Source organism: Apis dorsata, unplaced genomic scaffold (assembly GCF_000469605.1).
Source record: "Apis dorsata unplaced genomic scaffold, Apis dorsata 1.3 scaffold_293, whole genome shotgun sequence".
In the NCBI taxonomy this organism is placed as follows: domain Eukaryota; kingdom Metazoa; phylum Arthropoda; class Insecta; order Hymenoptera; family Apidae; genus Apis; species Apis dorsata.
The window spans coordinates 811876-826227 of record NW_006263568.1 but is presented as its reverse complement, the minus strand read 5'-3'; the positions used below and the strand labels follow the sequence as shown (position 1 = coordinate 826227).

At 24.6% G+C, this 14352-nt stretch overlaps 1 protein-coding gene across 1 annotated transcript in view; it reads left to right on the top strand.

The window, feature by feature from the left end:
* LOC102679331 (dynein heavy chain 1, axonemal-like) overlaps positions 1-13702 on the top strand; it is a 28794-nt gene extending 15092 nt beyond the window's left edge. The window contains 20 exon segments of the mRNA XM_031511203.1: positions 1012-1142; positions 1668-1773; positions 3081-3235; positions 3518-3706; positions 4204-4594; positions 4823-5094; positions 5275-5585; positions 5791-6016; positions 6544-6739; positions 7395-7588; positions 7962-8116; positions 8292-8658; positions 9991-10170; positions 10389-10640; positions 10731-10883; positions 11323-11588; positions 11670-11896; positions 12196-12377; positions 12590-12713; positions 13397-13702. Of these exon segments, the coding sequence (XP_031367063.1) occupies positions 1012-1142; positions 1668-1773; positions 3081-3235; positions 3518-3706; positions 4204-4594; positions 4823-5094; positions 5275-5585; positions 5791-6016; positions 6544-6739; positions 7395-7588; positions 7962-8116; positions 8292-8658; positions 9991-10170; positions 10389-10640; positions 10731-10883; positions 11323-11588; positions 11670-11896; positions 12196-12377; positions 12590-12713; positions 13397-13611 (4292 nt within the window). The 3' untranslated portion in view covers positions 13612-13702.
* Positions 13703-14352: the final 650 nt, after the last annotated feature.

Here is a 14352-nt window from a genome sequence, read left to right as displayed (position 1 = left end):
AAAAATTTTAATTATTTTAATAATATATTTCAAATTGTAAAATTGAATCGCAAATATCTATAATATACGTAACAATTAAACTTTAATAATTAATTTTGATGTAAATTAAATTAATTCATAATGGAAATTATGAATTAATTTTAATGGAAAAATCAATTCTTGAAAAAAGAATATTTCTATATTTGTATAATATAAATATAATATTTATATTTATATGATATAAATAATAATAAAATAAATAATTTTAAAACTTGTATTAAATATCATTTAAATATGTTGAAAATGCTAGTTTATTATTACAAGGAAACAAGGAAATATATTTCAACGTAAATTATTATTACAAAACAAGGAAATATATTTCAATGTAAATTATTTCGCAATAAACATTACCATATTAGCGTATAAAGTGAAAAAGTCATACATACAAGATCAAAGATATGTTGAAATTGAGTTATTTTTTCCTTCTAATTAAACATTTCTAATTAAATCTTAATTAACAAGGTTTATCAAAATCTTTTGCTATTTTTATGTAAGAAATATTTTATTCAAAAAATATGAAACCAAATAACATTGCATTTTTATTTGATTTTCCTGGTTTTTTTGAAATAAGACAACTATATATTTTTTTCAATTCGCCTTTGACTACATTCCATTTACATGCATATATATCTATATTTTTCGAGGTTATATAGAATACGTTATAGCTAGTAGTATCCAGTTTTCAGTTACAACAGATCATCCTATACACAAGAAAAGAATAACATTTCATTTTTTGTTGAAATTTTCCAAATTCATTTCAAATAAAATCATAAAAAACAAAAATAATACAACTATTAATTTTGAGTCAATAATAATTATTTTTGGAACAAAATAATTTTATTCTATTAAAAATTACATTTTATTAAAGTTGTATTTCACTTAAACATTAAAAATTACAAAAATATAATTTTGACATTTTCCTCTTTTTTCTGTTTTTGCATTTCGTTGCATTCATCTTTAATTTTTTCATAGGTTTGGACAAATTGGCACACGCGGAAGTAGAAGTAAAAAACATGCAGCAATTATTGGCGGAAATGAAGCCAAAATTGGAAAGAGCAGCAGAGGCAACGGCTAGAATGATCAAAAGAATTACTCTCGACACTGTTGGTATCCTCGATCCTTGAATAAATGCGAAATCAAAATTGAATAAACGCGTTATTAAATAAAATTTATTTATTTAATACAAATTGCAATTCAGTAATTGCATAGAGAAAATTACATAAAATTTAAAAGATTAAAGTTAATGATATTAAAAATGGAGCATTTAAATTTAGCAATGGAAAACAGAATAATCTATATAATACAATTTTAGTTATAAATTCTATTAGATAGAATCACATATTTTTAAACATGTTATCTCTAAATATTTGAATTGTGTGATGAGTGCAAATATAAATTAAAATTAATGAGATGGAGTAAAATAGAAATCGATGAAATCGTTAATAACATAGAATAAAAAAAGAATATTGGCAATTATTCTCAGAATTAGCTTACTCAAAAGTAGAGTTAAGAATAACATAAAATTTTTCTTTACTAAAAATATAATACTTAAAAATTAATAATCTATTATTTTTATCAACATATGATAAAAATAAATGTATCAATTAAAATGATTTTGTTATACGTAGATTGAGGCAGAAAAGACGAGGGCAGAGGCGAAGATACAAGAAACTTTAGCGGAAAAAATGAAAGCTGAGAATCAAGCTATTAGGGACGAAGCGGAAGCAGATTTAAGTGGGTTATTGTATTCTTTTATATTTTTATTGATATAACAAATGGTGGGTCTAAAACGATCGTATATATCTTCTTTATAATCTTTCCTTAAGATTATCAACTTATCTAATTTTAATTAAAAAAAAAATTGTTTGGAACACATTCTTCTAAATCATTATTAAAGAAACAAAAGAAATCTATATAATTCTTTTCTTTTTTCTTTTAAGTCTTTTTTTTTTTTTAGTTGCATATATTTTAATGTATTTATATATGCTTCTATTAATTATCATTAGATGTTTCATTAATTTTTACTTTCTCAAAAATTCTCATTTTTATCATAGTATTCATATAAATTTCAAATTATTATATTCCAAATCATCTAAGTCAGTGTTATCTATAATAACTTTATTATAACAACTACATTGGATAATCCTGAAAAGGAAACATTTAATATTTTTTTTTCTTTCTGATCCATGTATTCTTATTTAACCTGTCTATCTTCCATGTCAATGTTAATATATATCTACCATATTGTATAGAAATACCGATGATTATTCCTAATATCTAGAAATATAACGCAATATTAGAGTTCGCAAAAGTTAAATATGATTTGTTTGCAATATATTTCTTATTACCAAATCCCTGGACAATAATTCAATTCGTTATTTTAACAAGAAAAGTTAAGATAATTTTGAATAATTTATTATAATAACTTAGAAGTGAAATATGAAATTCCTTGGGAAAAGTTTTTAATAAAATGATGAAATTCGTTCGATTATATATAGAATTTCTCTCTGCAAACTTTTTAATCTATGAATGTTTTATAAAGTTACATTTGAAAGGAATTCCAATCTGAATACGTATAGCTAAAATTTTGGAAAAAACTTATTTTTGATAAAGACACGCAGATATAAAATATATGTATATGTATTGATAATTTTGTATCATATGAATCATAAAATATCTCTTTTCATTTAATTCATGATATGTTCAAAAGAGATTCCTGCTTTACACAAATGAAATAATTATAAAAAATTGGTATAATCATGAAATTTCTAAATAATAAAAAAAAGAAGTATCATCAGCTATACAATACAAAAATTATTGTATTCCAAACGGTGTCAGAAAATGAAAAACATTTATCTTATTATCTTTTCTCAATATTTTGTCCTGAAAATTATTTCAAAATTTTAATTATTTTAATTAATTAATCAATAAGTGTACTATAAAAGTAATCACCGTTTCACAGATGTATTTATCCTGAAATATGTTTACTCTTCAACGCAATACTTTGTGCAACGATCTAATCGATACTCCATTTACCGTAGGTGAAGCTCGTCCTATGTTGATAGCCGCCGAGAAGAGCTTAAAGGCTTTGAATAGGGGCGATGTTACCGAGGTAAAAGCGATGAAAAGGCCTCCTCCCGGTGTGATCTTAGTTATCGAAGCAGTTTGTATTATAAACAACGTGAAACCGCACAAGGTTTGTATATATATTTGTTATATTAAATTAGAAGTTACGAGTGGTATTAGATAAGAGTTAGATGAGATTTGGATCGGTTTCATGCTCTGTATAGCATTATTTCTAAGCAATTGTTATAAATCCAGGATTTGATAATTCATTGAAAATGATTATAAATAAAGATTCATGATGATTCATCAGGCACTCATCTATGATTAATACAGGTTTTGAGGTTTATAAAAATATTTATATATATATATATATATAGTGAAGCATTTTTTTACATAAATGAATTTTTTTTAGGTTGAGGTGACAGGAAAATTTGGAGAAAGAGAAACAAAATTGGATTATTGGACCCCTGGTAGCCTGTTACTTGCGGATCCAGGACAATTTTTGTACTCCATGGAGAATTTTGACAAGGAACAACTTACAGAGGAAATAATCAATAAGCTAAAAGTCTATATTGAAGACCCTAACTTCCAGCCAGCTAAGGTTTGTACTTGTTATTTGATATTTTCTTAATTCAAAGTTAAACGATTTCCTATTGTATATCTTCCATTAAGAACATACATTCCATTAAGAACATACATTGTAGGGAAATAAATTGTGTGAATATTGTGATGTTATATTTGTTAATTCAACAATTTTTGTAATCTGTTTGATTGATTATTAAACAAAAAATATTAAAATCTTTTTAAGATGATCCAAAAAAACATTAATTAAGAAGCTATTTATTTTTCCAGCTACTAAAATATTAAGTAAAAATTAATTAAAAAATTATTCGTTTTCAAAGCATCAAAGTTTATTGATCAATTTCTATCCTCATTCTACGAGTGGAAGTCTTTCTTGCAATAAATTAAGGGAATGAAATAATGAAGAAAAAAAATATTCCATAAGAATATTGAATCGCGTATTTATCATAGTATTATATATATATATATATATATATTTATACATTTTATCTAAGAAACGATATCACTCCGTTTCAGATTGAATATGTATCAAAGGCATGCCATTCATTCTGTCTATGGGTGCACGCGATGTACAACTGGTACTTCGTGAATAAAAAAGTGAAACCAAAGATGGAAGCGTTGGCAAAGGCCGAGGAAATACTTCTTGAGACCGAGAGGGCTCTGAGCGCCGCGATCCAAAGGCTGAGAGAAGTGGAGGAAGGTATCGCCCTATTGCGAAAGCATCTTGAAGAGGAAGAGGAAAGGAAAGCCGAACTTGAGAAGCAAAAGCAGCTTTGCGAGGATAGAATGGGAAGAGCTGTCAGATTAATAGTAGGTCTTGCTGGAGAACAGGTACGTTGGGCCTCCACTGTGGTTGAACTTCGCGATTCTGTGAAAAACGCCGTTGGTGACATTCTGCTGGCCTCAGGTACAGATAGAGAAAAATAAAAAATAAAATTTCGCTATTTTTTCATTCTACATTACATCTAAAAAGATTATTTTATTTATTTGTTGGTTAAAAAAACATTCAAAAATTTCAAAAAAATTATATACATTATAATATTATATTATATACATATAATAATAATATATATAATACATATAATAATACATATAATAATATATATAATAATACATATAATAATATGATTCACAGGTGCAATAGCTTATTTGACACCGTTTACGGATATATACCGAGAAAGGCTTTTAGATTCTTGGAAAAAAGTTCTCGGTGAAGGCGTGCCGCATACGCCAGGCAGCGACCCTGTATCGACTCTGGGAGATCAGGTGGAGATAAGAAAATGGCAAATCGAGGGGTTACCTAGAGATATGTTATCCGTGGAAAATGCCGTCTTGGCAATGCATTCGAAACGTTGGCCACTTTTCATAGACCCCCAAGCACAAGCGAACAAATGGATACGTGCTTTAGTAAGCAAATAAAATGCTTACTAAAATATTTTTCTTTATACGAGTCAAAAATAGCAGATAAAATAATCTAAATGATTCTTTAAGATTAATCAAAATAATCAACATCATTTTACGTTATTTTCAATTAACTTTACACAATATTTTTTTTTTATTGTTTCTAATTAATTCAATGATGTGCAGTACAAAGAAGAAGGTATATCCATTGCAAGAATGACAGATAAAGAATTGCTTCGTGTAGTCGAGTCATGTGTTCGATTCGGAAGAGCTTGTCTTATTGAGAATATTGGTCTTGAATTGGAAGCTGGTTTAGATCCAATTTTCTTAAGATCATTATTCGAACACGGTGGTCAATGGTGTGTTAAAGTTGGGGAGGATATTGTTCCTTATAATACAGATTTCCGTCTTTTCCTCACAACGAGACTCGCAAATCCTCATTACACACCAGAAGTATGCGTGAAGATACTATTGGTTAATTTTGCGCTCACCTCAACGTACGTAAATCTTTTTCTTGAAAGTAATATAAAATTTAATGAAATTTAGTGGTTCTTTTCATTCAGTTCTTAGAATCATAAATTTATAAACACGCATTTTTCTGAAATTAATAATTTTTTAATTCAAATATATTTTTTTTTTATTTTTATATACGATTTTAATATTAAATATTTTACATTGATAAAAAAATATAAAATATAAAAGCGGTCTCGAGGATCAAATGTTGTCTTTGGTCGCGATTCAAGAACGACCTGATCTTGAGCAAGCGAGAAACGCTTTGATTTTGGCCAATGCTGAAATGAAAAAAGAACTATTGGAAATTGAAGATAGAATTTTATATCGATTGACCGTGTCCGAGGGCTCTGCTGTCGACGACATGGATCTTATTCTCACCTTAGAGGCATCCAAAATTAAAAGTGAAGAAATCAAGGTTTGAGATTCTTAATAAATATCTTATAAATTAAATTTTTTAACGCATATCAAATTGAATTTAAATTTTTTATGATTTAATATAAATTCAATCTAATTTTAATTTATTTTAATTTATAATCTCATCAAATCAAATTATATATTGTATACGTTTACATTTGAATAGCAAATTATATAGATATAATAGAATCTTTGTATATATATAGTTTTCAGAGATATAGACAGTTTCCGTTTTTTAAATATTTAAATGTTAAATGCCTTTTTTATACAATCTTTTTTTCTTATATTCTCTTAGCTTTAATCTATTATTTAAATAATAATGTAGTTTTATTTTACGATCAAATAAAGTAAATAATATTATAAAAAAAAATAAAATTATAAAAATTTTATTTATTTATGAAATCGTCTATTTTATATTTAACAAACAAATAAAATAATCATTATTATTTTATAAAATTTGCATTTTATAAAAATTCGATCGATCCGCTCTCTAGCGGCCAACAAATTTATCATGTATGTAACATGTAGGTAAAAATGAAAGAAGCCGAGATCACTCAAGCAGACATCGACATGACCAGGTCGCTCTACATTCCCGTGGCAGTTCAGGGACGAATTCTATACTTTTGTCTGTCCGATCTGCAATATATCGACACTATGTATCAGTACTCGCTTGAATGGTTCGTCGAGATCTTCAACAATAGCATACTTGCAACAGAAAAGAGCGGTTCGTGAAATATTCTGTTCACTAATTACTTGCCTGTATTTATTAGCCTATACGCGATAGGAAACATAATCAATTATTTGCCAAATAAACTAAAAAAACATTTCATTCTTTAGAGGAATAATTATACCCAATACAAAACGTATAATATATGCAACTGCATTAAATTAATTATTTAATACTCATATTCATAATCTATATATTGCATATAATTTACATATATCTTACATATATTCGATCTGTCATTAATTCAAAAATTATATCTTATATCAATATCTTATATATAATTTATGAAAAATGAATCGCATTTATTTTTTATTGTTAGTTTCAGTTTAAAAAATAATTTTAATCTTTTACAGCCCATAATTATTTAATATAAATAAATATAAATAAATAATAAAAAATAATAATTTTATTAAGATACATCTTATAATGTATCTAATCTGAATAAGCAAACATTCTAAAATAAAATCTATGTATAATCACATTGGAAATAGAATTGCAAAGGATTAATGTTCTAAAATAAAAATTTAACGAAAAAAAAAAAAATTTTACATGGTTCATTTGAAAGTTATACAGAAACAATTATTCATTTATATTCTATGAATAAATATGGAGATGAAAGTACTATGATTAATTAGCGATTGATATTGTTTAGGAGATATCCAGGAACGAGTGACCAATATCAATCACAAATTCATGTTCTCGTTGTTCTCGAACGTATGCCGTAGTTTATTTGAAAAACACAAGCTCCATTTTGCGTTCCTCGTCTGTGCCAGAATTCGTATGAATGATGAATTAATTGATGCGATCGAATGGAGGCATCTTTTGTCCGGACCTATACCCATAACAGTGAGAATTATAATGAGTTTAATGAACTATGAAAGTAAAATTTAAAAGCTTCTTTTCAATTCTTTTTCTCGATTCATTTCGTTTTTTTTTTTTTTTTATTATTTAGCTTTGACCCAATTCGTTTTATATGTAAATTCGAATCCTATAAAAAATCGTGCTGAAAATTAATTAAGTTCCAAAAAAATTGAATAATAATAATCCAATTTATAAAAAAATTAATATTAAATTATCTAATTTTAATAATAATTAATTAATCATTTATATGGCTTATGTTTATAACAAATAAATTTCAATTATTTTAAAAATGTGGTAATATAAAAATGATATGCAAGTATTTTAGTAATTTAATTATTAAAATTATAAAATTTCGTAGGAGGTTCCAAATCCGGCGCCTGAATGGATTACTCCACGTTGTTGGAAGGAGATCCAGGCACTCGAAGAACTAGAAAATTTCAAGGATTTCGTGAAATTCTTTATAAGGAATGTGTCTCAATTCAAAAAAGTGTTCGATGAACAAGAAGCGCATTTGTGAGTATGCATGCTCCTTTAACATATGTCATTGAAAATCATAAAAGATTTAGTAATCAAAAAAAAATCTAGATTAATTTTTAAAAGTTATTTACAATTAGATTAATTTAATAATTTAACACGATGAAATTTAATTTAAATTAAACATACTTATTTTAATTCTTTATTTATCCAGAACTCCTTATCCAGAGCCATGGCAATCGAAACTTGATGATTTTCAAAAAATGTTAATATTAAAATGTCTTCGACCCGATAAAGTGACAAATGCGATGCAATTGTACTTAGCCAAGTATTTAGGTCAAGAATTTATTGAGCCCCAAACTGCAGAATTGTCAGCAATTTATGGTGAATCTTCTCCAACTACGCCTATAGTTTTCATCTTATCTCCTGGTACAGATCCTGCAGCAGAATTATACAAATTCGCGGATAAATTAAAAATGACCATGAAATTGCATGCTATCTCACTTGGACAGGGTCAAGGACCCAGAGCAGAAGCTATGTTGAAGTTATCCGCAGAAGGCGGTTATTGGTGTTTCTTCCAGGTACATGTATATATATTTTCATATATATTTTCTCTATGAGAGATCATTTGAAAAGATTATTATATGATTAATTGTATAAAATATTGTATATGGAATTATCTATCATAATGTTATAAAATTAAAAAAAATAAAAATATTCTCGAGCAATTTTCGAGAGTTTTTTTAATAGTTATCTTATGTGTATTATTGTAAGTTATTTGAATGTTATAAGAAAAGCAAGATTAGAAAACGCTAATCTAGTACTTATACTTATATATACAATATTCAACTATAATGGAATTTGATAATTTGAACCACAAACCATTGCCATATTGATCTAATGAATATATTCTTGTTTAAGAAAAGAAAAAGACTTCTCCCTAAAGTGATAAAATACAGGATAAGGAAAAGGGGAAAATATGGGCTTTATCTTTCCTGAATATATGTAAAAGAGGAAGCGGAACCAATGGAAAATGATTTATTATATAATGGGGTGAATTGGATGAGAATAAAGTTGCGGTTTGATAAGGAAATAAAGATATGAAAAGATGTAATTTGACTAAAAAATTTGACTAAAAATGAGAAAGAATCGAATTTGAAATTCTTTTTTCTTCTTTTTTTATTATATTTATTGAATAATAACTTATTAATGGAAATATTTGTCGAATAAAAAATAAGAAGTATTTATTAAAAAAATTAATATTGCAATTAATACAAAAATTTGAAAGAAATTATCGAATTTACTATATTTATTATATTTACTGTATTTTACTATATTTTATTATTCAATATATTATTATTTTTTTAATTTAACATTACTATTAAATTGTAAATAAATATAAATTGATATTCCTTTGAACAAATAGATTTCAAATAGAATATAGTTTCTATTGAAAAAGTTAATTCTTTTATTGATCTTATGAATTGTAAATGGAAATAAGAAATGTAGAATAATGTTTAATTACACAATGATAAAAAAAACAGAATAATGATATAACAATGAAGAAGAAATACAATTTCTGCGGTAATCACAATTTTTTTCTTTTGAATATAGATTTGAAAAATTTGTTTTCATCTGTTTATTATTTTTCGAAAATACAATAAATTTAATAAAAAAAATAAAATTGATAAATAGAAGATAATTTTAATGAAAATATAATTTTTTAATTTCAATTTTTAATTAAAATAATTTTATCAAAAACATAATTTGTAATAAAATACAAAACTATATCTTAAAAATTAATATAAAATCAAGAAAATAAATTAAAAATATATATGTAATTATAATTACAATTATAATTACTTAGATCATAAATATAATTATCAAATTTTAAAATAAATATATTTTCATAGAATTGCCATTTGGCTCCAAGTTGGATGCCAGAATTAGATTTGTTGGTTGAAGCATTAACACGGCAAACTAATCATCGTGATTTCCGTTTATGGCTAACATCCGCACCATCCCCTGATTTTCCTGTCAGTATTCTTCAAAACAGCAGTAAAATGACGATCGAACCTCCTAGAGGAGTAAAAGTAAAAGAATCATCTTATTTGAAATTCAAAGCTTTATTTTTTACTCATTATTTTTTACTATATTTTTTATATCTAAATTTTTTTTTCAAATCTTACATTCTCTCAATATATTACATAGAATTATATACATTTGTCCAACTTTTCATTTTTTTTAAATAAACTTAAATTCTTATTTATAATAGGAAATATTTTTGAAAATATTTTATTTTTGTTCACAGGCGAATATGTTTCGTGCGTATTTAGCTCAAGTAGCAGAAATGCGTATCTTCCTTGCATCCGAGCATCCTAAAGTTCAGCAATTTAAGTGGTTGGTGTTTTCTCTATGCTTGTTTCATTCTGTGTTATTGGAACGAAGAAAATTTGGCTCATTGGGATTTAACATAGCGTACGAATTCACTGATGGTGATTTAAGAATATGTATATCACAGTTGCACATGTTTCTTTTAGAATATGATGTTGTTCCATTCAGGGTAAAAATCATTCAGTAAAAAAAAAAAAAAAAAATGCATTTTATCACTTTATAAGTAATAAAAAAACTTGTAATATTCATTTGCATGCAGGTACTCATATACACAGCTGGTCACATTAATTATGGTGGTCGAATAACAGACGATTGGGATCGTCGATGTGTGCTAACCATATTGAAAGATTTCTACAAAACAGAAATTCTATCACCGACACATAAATTTGATGTAGAAGGGTATTATGCTCAAGTGCGTATAAATAAAATAAAAGTTAAATTAATTATTATCAATCGCTAATGGTATGCTTTAAAAGCAATGATTTTCAACTTGTAACACTTTATTTTATCTAGTAATTATTCAGAATAGAATCATATATATAATGTTGAAAATAAATGTTTAAACAATAAAATTTAATTCGCATATATATTGTTACAAATCATTCATATATTATTCAATTACTACTAGTTGAAAATTATTAGCTTGAAGCTTTATTCGTACAACATGTAGATACATGTTGCATATATATTAAAGATTATCGTTGGAATAAATATATTAGAGAAAAAATATATTAAAAAATATATTAAATATAATAAATATATAATAAATATATTATTGAATCAAATCAATAATCAGTATATATAATTAACGACACTTTACGTTTTTTTTACAATTATATTTTTACATATAGCTAACTGATGCAACGTTCGAAGATTATATCGAATATATAAAAACCTTTCCACTAAATGATGATCCTGCGTTATTCGGAATGCATCCGAACGCGGATATTAGTTTCGCTCAAGCTGAAACATATGCATGTCTGAACACGTTACTCGCTCTTCAGCCACGAGAAGTTGGAATTGCAGCTGCAAGTATCGAAGAAGTCACGTTTCAATTAGCCTCTGAGATGTTGTCGACAATGCCTCCTCTCTTTAATATATCTGCTATACATCAAAAGTATTAAAAACATTATCTTCGATGTAAAAAAAAAATAATGAAACATTTAAGAAATTAAAATATATTAAAAATATATTTTAGATATCCGGTTTTATACGAAGAATCATTTAATACCGTACTCATTCAAGAAGCTATACGCTATAATGGTTTACTGAACGTGGTAAAGTCGACGCTAGAAGATCTATTGAAAGCTTTAAAAGGATTCGTCGTTATGTCAGAATACTTAGAAACTGTGTCGAAGAGTTTGTATAACAATAGAATTCCAACAGTTTGGCAAGATAAGGGATATCCCTCTTTGAAACCTCTTGGTAATCTTCGAGTTTAATTTATAACTGAATTTGAATTTATTACAATGTAATAAATTCGTGTATATCTTAAGCTAATGCTATTATTAATAGTTATCAATTTAAAGAATTGAAATTTTTGTTTAATTTAAAATCAAAATTATATTAAATATTATTTATATAAGTTTAAATTTGTTACTAATAATCATATGTAAATTCAACTTATTTTTATTTCCCAAATTCATTTTTTTTTTTTTGAATTTTGAATTTCTTTCATTTTTCAATTTTCAAATAAATTATATTTATTAATTTGAAAAATGTAGGTGCTTGGTTTCTGGATTTGAAAGATCGAATTGAATTTTTAAAATCTTGGGAAAACTATGGAATACCGGCAGCCTTTTGGATTTCTGGTTTCTATTTTCCGCAAGCATTTTTAACAGGCACTTTACAAAACTTCGCACGAAAATACGTTGTTTCCATCGATGCAATTGATTTTAGTTTTCAAGTAATTTTAACTAATAATTATTTGATATTTAATAATTAAACTATTCAAAATTGATAAATTATTAAGAATATTATTAAATATTATTATTATAAAATATAAAAGTATAATATATAATTATAGAAAAATAATATGTATAAATATGAATAAAAATATATATAAATATAAATAGAAAAATAATATATATATATATATGAAATTATTTTTAATCTTAGGTACAAACTAAAATGCCAAAACAAAGACCGCCAGATGGTTGCATTATTTATGGTCTTTTTCTCGAAGGATGCCGATGGGATGGAAATTATTTGAACGAATCTTTCCCTAAGGAATTATATACTAGTATATATTCATAGTATATATATTATAACGTTATGAAAACTATAAATATTTTTTTTTTCATTTTTTCAGCATATTTTATTATTTTTTATCTATATATTTTATTTATTATATAATAAATATAAGTACATAATATAAGTACATAAATTTTTAAATTATCTATTATTGCTACTAAGAATTGTTGCTTTTATTTAATATTTTTTATATTTTTCTCATGTTTTTTTTAATTTTTTTATATTTTTATATTTTAGAGAGATTTATAAAATGATAACTATTTCATTTAAAGAATATTGTTAATTACTATTATCATTTATATATTACATATTTCATATTGCATATTGCGATTATATATCAATTACAATACAATTACAATTACAATACAATTATAAAAATATACAAAATCAAGAAATATTTTTGTATCATTTTATATTGATATTTCATAATTTATAAAATAACAGTAAAAATTTAAATTATAGATAGATATGAAATATATAATTAATATAATATATAATTAATATAAAAAATAATTTTTATTATTAAATATCTTAAGTATAAATCCAAACATATATTTTATTTTTTTTTAATCATATTTTATGTTTCATTAAATATCAATTATTTTATATTTTAATTTAATTTCAAGTAATTATATATATATAAATAATTATTATATAAATATTTTTTTTTAGATATGCCTCCAATTCTATTATTGCCGGAAGTACATCATAAAGAACCCGAAGGAATCTATGTTTGTCCCGTGTATAAAACTATCAACCGAGCAGGAGTGTTAAGCACAACTGGACATTCGACAAATTTTGTATTACCGATGGAGATTCCTAGTAAACAACCACAAGCTCATTGGATCAAAAGAGGTGTAGCCCTAATTTGCGCATTGGATTATTAACAATATTTTGACATCTATTTTATTCAATCCTTATTTTGTTTATTTAATTTAAAATGAAAATGTTATTAAAAAATACTTTAAAATATATTAAGTGAATTTTACTTTATATAAATAGTAGAAAATCTTTCTATTAAATCCTTAATAAATTGAAATTGCGGAAACATTTTCATTAAATTTTGATATTAAAATAATTTTAATTAAAATAATATTTAATTTTTTTTTTAAATATACTTTATTTTTTAAATAAAATTAATAAATATATAATTGCGAAATAATGTCACAAATTATAAATAATTAATTTGTAATAGTAGTCGAACGAAAAAACGAAAACAAAATATTTTTCTTTTCAAATTTCATTTATGTTCCACAATATTATTTCATTTTGATTTTATTTTTATTGACTTTAATAATTCAGAACTATTTCTTCTTAAAAAATTTTTTAATTATTAATCTAAAATATTTTTAAATATACTTTTTATTTTAACTTTAATTTAATTAATTAAAATTAAGTAAGTATAATTTAAATAACAATGCAATAGAATGAAAACATAAATAATTATTTCTCCATTGTAATCTTCAAAATTATTTTGTGTTATTTTATAAGTATAAATTTGGATCTTTTCTTTTTGATCTTCTATGTTCTTCCGGGCACCATTTCATTAACCAAAATGTCAGTAGAAATGCTATCAAAATTTAATCAAAAGATCAAATTATTATGTTAAAAATAAAATAAAATTATAT